Here is a 9,174-nt window from a genome sequence, read left to right as displayed (position 1 = left end):
AGATATGATGATATGAAAGGCTAGAGACATGTGTACATAAAGGAGTAAAAGTAAAAATGATGAATGGAAATGCAAAAAGTTTTTTGTGTGTGTGAGAAATGGAAGGTCTTGAAACATTGAACCAAATGAAATAAATAGTAGTCTTAAAACATTGAATACAAAATGTAACAAAAATTAGTCTTGAAACATTGAACCAAAAGAAATAAAAAGTCTCCACTTTTAAATTTGTTCTTATCTCTAATATGGCTTAAGGGTATCTCAATTCTCTTTATAGAGTGTGCCACATGACAGAACCACGTGCTCTCTCGCATAAGGTCTCTACTTATATATATATATATATATATATTTGTGCGCACCCAATGGAGGGGTTGATGGGCCAATCCTTACTTGGGCTTACAATCTATTTGTGAAGTGGGGTTTGGATTTCCTACTCTGGGCAGTTCCTTATGTGGAGACTCAACAAGACTGCCTTTCCCTCTGAATCAACTCACTCCTTCTTTTTCTATTATCACTCTGCTAGCTTAATATGCTCTTGTTTTCTCTTTTCTTCCCCTCAGTTACATTGTGAATCCTTCAACCACCCTCCACCTTCCTCAACTTCTCTTATTTATAGCCTCATAATTAGTGGGAAGCTATGATTATTCTTGTGGTTAATGGTATAGGAGGTCCAATGTTATTACTGTTAAGTGGACTTTTAGTTGGGAGTGGAGTGTGGTAGGAGTGGCATTGGAATTGGTTCCCACTTCAGCATAGATGCTTGGCAGCGGTATTTCCCAAGGCACTGCCGGGTACCCAAAGATGTCACCCCGAGCAATTGTCTCCAAGCTCGGTCAGTGATTTTCCAAGTAAGGCCCAAGTGGTGAGGCTAGGTGTGTGCCAGTTAAGGTTATTGAGCCTTGAGGTAGTGTGAGACCTGGGTCTGTAGTGATAGGCCACAATCTGAATGACCCCTAGTGATTAACCCTAATTAATTAATTTAGCCAAGTTTATTAATTAATCAATTAATCATGCAATTTTATGGAAGCACAAACAAATCACCAAAAACTAAATGTGCAGCGGAAAATAAATAACACGGTGATTTGTTTACGAATGGGGAAAACTCTAACGGCAAAAACCCCACCGGGTGATTTTCAGGTCACCACTCCCGAAACTCCACTATTATCAAATCAAGCGGTTACAAGTAAAGGAATTCCAAGTATCTTACCAACCTATAGTTGAACCCTTACCCCAATACCCAATTAGACTTGATCTGTAGTGACAGTTCCCACCTTTGATGCACGGCTCCCAAGTACGTGACTAACCAATGCGCGGATCCAAGTACGCGACTTCAGAACACCAACTAAGGAAGAATGGTTGGCTGCAAAGTTCTTCAATTCATCCTTTATGATGAATAGCAGGAAGATGCTTGGTTACAAAACCCTACGGTGCAAATACAGAGCAACTTCTTGATGGAAGATGAACTAGGTCAAGAACTTTGTCTTTTGATCACAATTTTCTTGAACAGAGATTGCTCAATGATGATGCAACTTGTGTCACACTTGACGGCTCTTAAAACAATTCTTTTATATGTTTAGGGTTAGCAGAAAAGAAGGCCCAAAAACATATTCACGGATCCCAAGAAAATCATATTAGAAATCTGAAATTTTAAATCTCGACAGATAGCAGGTGTCGAGGTAGCTATCGAGAAGGTGTCGAGCTTTAAAAACTTTGCACTTCAGCTTGCTTTTTCTAAAGAAGGCCCAAAAACATATTCACAGATCCCAAGAAAATCAGATTGGAAATCTGAAATTTTAAATCTCGACAGATAGCAGGTGTCGAGGTAGCTATCGAGAAGGTGTCGAGCTTTAAAAACTTTGCACTTCAGCTTGCTTTTTCTTGGACAGACTTGATGACTTCAACACTTGACCTTGAAACATTGTTTCTTGAAGTATTAAAAACACCTAGAACTACCCAATTACAAGTAGAGTGCGTTTTGTCAAAGGATTAGCCAATTTACATAAATAAGTGACATATGTTCTTAATCAAGTTAAAAAATATATGTCCTAACAGGTTCTAAAGGTTTAGGAATTTATGTATTTAGAACTCTAATTTGTAATATTGGCAAACCATGATCAAAACGTTATGTTTAGTCTTGTTATAGTGTGCTCAAAGTTGTTTAATTATTGTAAAGTTGGAATTGAGAGACTGTAGATGCATTGGGGCATTTCGGTCTGGCTCGATCGATCGAAGAATAGATTCGATCGATCGAAAGTCGACCAGATTGCGTTTTCTACAGAATTTCCAACTCAGCCCTAACTCATTAAACATTTAGGGTTTTATGTTTTTGCCCTAGGTATATAATGCAAAGCCCTAGCCGCGTTTTTAGAGTTGCTCCAGTTGTATTGTTGCTCATACATTGCTGTTTTGTGTAAATCTCTTGTGAGATCTAGAGGAGCTTTCCTTTACACAAAGCTTAGAGTTTTCAAGTTAGAGATAGTATCAACATCTTGATGATCAACTTGGTTGCTACCATTGAAGTTTAAAGAATATCAAGCATGGGTGCTTGTAGCTGATTGAAGAATTCAAGAAAGAAGGAGTCCGTGGATTCGAAGCTTGCATGTGGTCGTGTCAGTAAGTTCTACTGGTGGGTAGCATTAGGAAGTCAAGCGGGGAACTTGTAGTCCTTCTGTATGAATTTTGATTCTTTCGCATAGTGGATTCAGGTTTACCTTGAGGATAGCTAGATCAAATTCTCCCCAAGTTTTTACCGTGTGGTTTCTTGGGTGATCATATCATTGTGTCTTTTATTATTCCGCTGCTTTATTATTTTGATATGATTTTTTGATTGCTTTAACCTAGAATTACATAATTTGACTAAGTAACAACTTGGCTAATTAATCTAGGCTAACCAATCTGGTTGTGTTTTAAGGGGTCTAAAATCGTTCAGAATGATTCAGAATTTATCCTGAGGTAGAATAGGGGGCTATTTGTTTAAGCTTACTTACTAGTACAAAATTTTCTAGCCGTTCTATCCAGAACGAAGCAAAATTAAGAATTTTGGTTTGGCCCAATATCTCTTAAAAGAAAACTAGATCTAGTTTCTTTCGTGGTTCTTGAGATTTATTTTGTATTATATCGATTTATTTAAATTGTAATTGTTTTCATTGAATTGAAATAGGAGGAGATTGTTTGGTTTTAGGTTATTCGCTAAATTCTTAGGTCAAAAAAAGTGTTTTGTAAGGATTGTAACTTATTAACATTTGTTTTGTATTGATAAAATTGTGTTAGCATTAAGTCTAGTTCTAAAGCTACTCAAAAATGATAAGTGTTGAAGAGTTGATCTACTCAAGAATGATGAGTCTATAATCTTTGTTGATGCCCATTTTTGGCAAAAGGGCTTAACAGCAAAAGAAGCCCAACAATATGAAAAGAGGTGAAGGAAGAAAAATAGCAAAGTAAAAACCATTGAGCCCAAATGGCAGGAATAATTGTCCACGAGCCCACAAAATAACAAAGTAGCTCCAAAGAAAGTAAATGGGTCAAGGAAGCCCCAAAAAAATGAAGTAGCAAGCCCATGGGAATCATGAGAAATAGAAAGAAAGCGAAAAAGGGGCCGGAGGAGAGAAAAGAATTGGTAAATGGGATTGGTTTGTAGGCCAATAAACCCAAAGGAAAAGGATGTGGTAATTGGGCCAGGGGAGTCCAAAGGATTTAGTAAAAGCCCATTAGAATGTTAAAAGAAAAAGAAAAAAGGAAAGAACAAAATGGGCTGAGGATGCCCTAAAGAATGGAATGGGCTAAGGATTCCCAAAGGAATAAAATGGGCTGAGGAAGCCCAAGATGTTATATGAACTGACCTAGTAGGAATATTGGGTAGTGTAAACTAAAGGAAGGAATAACGCATGAAACTGGCATGGCTAGCATTTCAGCCCATAGACCCAGAAGAAGTCCAACAAACAAAGTTAGGCAATATCATGGCAGAGACAACACAGTGGCGAGGCAGGAGCACTAGTCAACCCACGAACAAGGGATGAAAGGAAACATGGGTCGAATTAAAGAAGAGAAAGCTTATACCCAAGCAATGCCCAGCCCAAAGAAGAAACGAGATACAAAGAATGAAGACCCAAAAACTCATCCACACCATTAAAGTTAAACAAGCACCAGCACATGCAGTAGAGGTAAACAAATCAGTTGGCAATGGCAAACGCATGAATGCTAGAAAAGCAATGGACTCATATGGAAGTGGAGCATGCATAAGGCTTAGGCACCACTTACTTGTACCTAGCCAACATAAGGGAGGTGGCCCACGGGTCTGAGGTAAGAGAGGGTGTGGTCTGGCGATGGGAAGAAGGGGGGGCCTATTTTGGGGGTCCCGCTCAAGCTCTTTTGAGGGAAATGTATTACTTGGATGACATGTCACTTAAAAGAGGCAAACATGAGATGGAATCACTAGGTGCATGCTATAGAGGTTGGTAAGGGAGAAACCCAGCCCTTATCCGGATGAGAGTGTCAAGGGAAGCAAGAAAACAAAACAAAACAACTTTTGTCTAGAAAGGAAGCGTAGCATGGCCAACATAAGGTAGTGGTGGTGGTTGGGCAGCCAGCAGACCAATGGGCAATCTGGGAAAGACACCCACAACAAGCCAAAAGTAGTTGAAGAGTAAAAATGGTAAATCTTATCATGGCAGGCAGTATAAAAGGCCATAGCTTTGCACAGTAAATAACAACAACGAACAAGAGAGAACAAGGAAAATAAATTGATCAAGTCAAGTGAGTAGTTCTAAGACCGCACATTATTTTTCGACTTGTTACTATTATTTTGATATGCAGACTGTGAGTAGTTTGCCTATCACTTACACATGAACTCACCATTTTTTCTCCATCACTTACACTCTTCCATGTCATAATTGTGGCAAAGAAGCTATGAGATAACTTATGGTACTAAATTTTCTTAAGTCAAATTGATTATTGATGATGCCAAAAATTGCTAGTTGGGTCATTCATCCAACCTAGAGCTTTGGACGATCTTGTAGGACTTAGGCGAACTGGTAGGACCTGCAAAATAAATAGAGTTGATCGAAGAAACCACTGGGTTATGCCCAATGGGGGAGCCTCCGATACTTAAGTCAGAGCCAGCACCAATATTTTGTGTATAGATAGTAATTTTGTAGTATTTTTTGACCTACCTTAGTAAATGGATAGATTGTTCCTTTTATAGGTAACTTATGTAGTTGTTGTGCTCATAAATGTCTTTATAATTGTAGATAATTATTTCTCTGTGTGTAACGGTCTCTGCCTTAATGGGAGTTTAAGGTCGATAAGTAGCAGTCATTATTAACTTGGCTTTATTATCCTTGTAATGTATCAGATGATTGGCCTGATCATGTTTAATGATCAGCGGTTACAGAACCTATTGAAGTGTTCTTCCATCTCACCAGTATTAATGCTCATTAGCTGTAGTTTGGACAATACATTTTTCTGGTTCATTAGTTGCCCCCTTATTCTGAAATTGTTTGTCTAGAGGAGGATAATTTTTCAAGAATAAACAGTGTTTGTCCTTATCGCTTCGGATTCCGTTCTTATCACATTTATGAGACAACTTTTTTGGTTGAATTTTTGAAACATGTCATGTTTTGATTGGTTGTTCATGCATTGGGACTCTACGATCTTCCCACATTCTGATTTTTCGTCTGCCCCTTCTTTAAACTTCTATCTCTTTCTCTTTCCTTTTTTATTCCGTTTGATCCTTAACTCCAAGCACTCTACTCCTTGATTTCCAGGTGAGTCTCTTCTTCTCAATTCTTAATGGTTGATTACTCTCTTGTTTGGCTTGATTCTCCTTCACTTTCCTTTTTCTTTACTCGATTGTGCTTCTTTTCTTCAAACCTCTAACAGAAAAATTCGTTCAAGTGGGTGCATGTGCTGCTCGAGAAACTCCTTTGAGGGAGGTTTTACTATCGTTGTACACCCTAGTTCATTTTTCAATAGGTTTTACTTAATCATTGGAAAGGAGAGTGATGTTAGGGGATACGGTAAGGTCTAGTGATTTAAAGACCAGTTTATCCTCTAGTGAGAAAACCATTGGTCAAGAGATGGACACTACTTCATCTCATCTCTCATCTTTTTAGGCTTGGAAAGAGAAGTGTGATTATCGAAGAAGGGATTTATGAAAAAATGAGAGATAGGATTGTCAATAAATATCAGTTTCCTCCTTTGGTTGAAATTAGCCAATTAGGTTTCCTGAGTTGGACGAAAGGGCTTGTACCTTTTTTCTCGAGGAGGTATGCTTTTATGAAGTATGCTTCCAGTGTGGGTTGCATTTTCCCATCAACCCATTTTTTAGGGAGGTTCTTTCCCATTTAAAAATTGCTTCGGGATAACTTGTTTCGAATGCCTGGAGGACAATGGTATGTTGTATGGTGATTTGGTCGACGGTGAATAATGGGGATTTCATTAAGGTAGATGAATTTTCTATTTGTATCGTTTGATGGAATCGAAGCTAAAAGGTTATTGGAAGTTTAGGCCTTGGGATAAAAAGCAAAAAATTGTTTTAATTTCTCCTTCTTCCCACCGTGATTGGAAACAACGTTTTTTCCTTGTTTCGGGTGAAGGTTGGGAATTTCTTCCAAATGAAAATTTGGAAGAAGCTCCAAAGTTTCTTCGTCAATGGAGAACCCCAGTGTTTGGTGTGTCTTTTTCATGCTTCCTTCTTTCTTTTGTGTGGTGCTTGTAATGAATTGGCTATATGTTTTCTTTCAATTAAAACTCGCCATCCTCTGAAAAGTCGCTATAAAGATCGTCTAAAGAGAGTTTTAGAAAACATGAGTGAAGTGAAAGATTTTGACAACTAAATTAGCCCCAAAAGTTTATCACTTCACTTTCTAGGACCAGAACCTATTGGTGGTGTTTCGAAACGTGTTGTGTCGAACAAGAGAAGTTAGTTCTTTTTCCTTCCTTTTCTTTTCTCTTTTTCTTTTGAGTGCATATATGATGTTTGTTTTACTATCTTTCGTCATGTAGGGATGAATACCAGATTTAACAAAGCTAGGTATGTAGAGTTAAAAAAGGAAAGTGAGGAAGCCCAACCTAGAAGTGTCCTTAAAAGGCGTCGTTTATAGAAGGGGGGGTGACCTGGATAAATCTTCAGCTTCCCCCATTGTTCCAAAGGTTCTTGAAACTCTTCTGCCTTCACAAAAAATTTCTATTAAAGAACTCTCTCCTCCCCTTCGTTCTTCTAAGGGTAAGGATAAGGTGAAGTTTGTTTCCAGCTTTTAGGATGATCCTAGATTGGTCGTGGCCGAGGCTCACGATGTAATTTTAATGGACGAACTAAAGCACCTATCGTCTATTGAGTCTTATGACTTAGTTACCCAACATCTTCACAAGAGTGTCCAGGTGCGTTTAGGTATAGTTTTCTATGTATTTGTATCAAGGAAGAGAGGAAAAAAAAAAAAAAAAAAAAATAATTTTTTTAAAATTTTTTAATGTCCCTTTCCTCTAGATCTTGGCTAAGTCTATGCATTTTACGGCCAAATATTTGGACATTGAGGAGAAATTAACTTTTGCACAGGCTCAAATCATGAACCTTGATGTTGAGAACACTTCCTTAAAAGAGAGTGTGAAGAAGGTGACGGTGGAAAGTGTTGAGGTCAGAAAGCAGTTAGAAACGGTTTGGGTTGACCCTATGGTAGAGAGGACTCTGAGTGCTCAGAAGGAAGATCATATGGAGAAGATGAAGAAAGAAGTGGAAGAGGCTATGAAGAATTTTAAGGCGTCTAAAGAGTATTCAGAAAGGCTTATGGTTGAGTATGCTGACGGTTTTTAGCTTCCTTAGAAGTACTTCGTCAAATATCATCCTAACTTGAATTTCCTTTTGCTAGATATGGAGGAGATTGAAAAGGAGATGCTGACCATGGAGGCTGAAGCTAACAACATAGTTGCTGAAGATGCAATGGTGGACACTGCTGAGAATGCCGCCCCTGTCAATGACAATATTAACCTAGAATAGAAACATTTGTTCCTTTATTTCTTAGGCTCGTATGTTTTGAGCAAAGATAATATTTATTTTTTGGGCTTGTATGTTTTGGGTATAAGACAATATTCTTCTTTCGAGCCCGTGTGTTTTGGGCATAAGACAATATTTTTATTTTTGAATTCTTCCGTTTTATGACTTTGTTGTCATTAGCCGTTTTCTTTTGATCTGTTGTGTGCAAGATCAATTTCCCATTTGAATCCTTTGAATCTGTGATGATGATCAACATATATATTGCGTCCATAATTGCTACGTGCCACCAGGAAATATTTTTGTGGTATGGTAGTTTTGGACAATCAACTTGTTCATTGGACGATCAAAGCGTTGCGATTTTTGCGTATCGTAGAATAATTGTCTTTTTTGCATTTTTGCAGAGCATTCGTCTTTTTTGTGGTTGCTGCACTTAGAAGGGCAATTTGTCTTTTGATTTGCGATTGCTGCATTTAGCAGGGCAATTCATCTTTTGATTTGCGATTTGCTGCGTTTTGAGGGCAATTCGTGATTGCGATTGTTGCACGTAGCAAGGTGATTCGTCTTTTATTTGCAATTTGCTGCGTTTCGCAGGGCAATTCGTCTTTTTGTTTTGTGATTGCTGCACATAGCAGGGAAATTCGTCTTTTGTTTGTGATTGTTGCACATAGCAGGGAAATTCATCTTTTGTTTGCAATTTAGTGCGTTTCGCAAGGTAATTTCTTTTTGTTTGCAATTGATGCACGTAGCAGGGCAATTCGTCCTTTGTTTGCGATTTGCTCTGTTTTGCAGAGCAATTCATCTTTTTGTTTTGCGATTGCTGCACGTAGCAAGGCAATTGGTCTTTTGTTTGCAATTGCTGCACGTAGCAGGGCAATTCGTCTTTTATTGGCATGATTGTTGTGTGTTGCTAGACGATCAATACATCCTTTGATAAAGGAATCCTAGGATCACTTCATTTTTTGAAAGAGAATTCTCAGAATCTTGTATTTAGGGTCTTTTATCCGAGGGAGACCTTTATTCTGTAATAAATTACAAAAAAGGATGATAAAAAACATATAAGTAAGAAGAATAGGAAAGCACTTACTAGTAGTATTTTCTTAGATGCTCAACATTCCATGGACAAGGTAGATTCATCACGTCCATGTTTGTTAGGTGACACTTCCTTTTTGTGTGTAGTTTTTGGCTTTGTA

The 9,174-nt window shown here is 38.1% G+C and overlaps 1 protein-coding gene across 4 annotated transcripts; it reads left to right on the top strand.

The window, feature by feature from the left end:
- Window positions 1–5,555: 5,555 nt before the first annotated feature.
- LOC111996414 (uncharacterized) lies at window positions 5,556–8,176 on the top strand. 4 transcript variants are annotated; one of them, XR_010624298.1, is made up of 4 exons: window positions 5,556–5,759; window positions 7,000–7,384; window positions 7,550–7,780; window positions 7,860–8,176. XR_010624298.1 is itself a non-coding variant. In XM_065761761.1 (4 exons), the coding sequence occupies exons 2-4, from the start codon at window positions 7,300–7,302 to the stop codon at window positions 7,873–7,875; spliced, it is 396 nt and encodes a 131-aa protein (XP_065617833.1). In that variant the 5' UTR covers window positions 5,556–5,759; window positions 7,000–7,299; the 3' UTR covers window positions 7,876–8,176. The 4 variants fall into 4 exon arrangements, 1 of the variants encoding a protein (XP_065617833.1); XM_065761761.1 differs by having other exon boundaries at window positions 7,000–7,374; window positions 7,481–7,785; XR_010624297.1 differs by having other exon boundaries at window positions 5,558–5,759; window positions 7,000–7,374.
- The last annotated feature ends 998 nt before the right edge of the window (window positions 8,177–9,174 follow it).

Source organism: Quercus suber, unplaced genomic scaffold (genome assembly GCF_002906115.3).
Source record: "Quercus suber isolate HL8 unplaced genomic scaffold, Cork oak 2.0 scaffold_428, whole genome shotgun sequence".
Lineage (NCBI taxonomy): Eukaryota > Viridiplantae > Streptophyta > Magnoliopsida > Fagales > Fagaceae > Quercus > Quercus suber.
This window is presented reverse-complemented; position numbering and strand designations above follow the sequence as displayed.

What these genes read in the sequence shown, in the direction of transcription:
- LOC111996414 (XM_065761761.1), top strand. Translation starts at nt 7,300, where the DNA reads ATGGACGAACTAAAGCACCTATCGTCTATTGAGTCTTATGACTTAGTT. An exon ending in ATCTTCACAAGAGTGTCCAG is followed by an intron (nt 7,375 to 7,480) that starts GTGCGTTTAGGT and finishes CCTTTCCTCTAG; the next exon opens with ATCTTGGCTAAGTCTATGCA.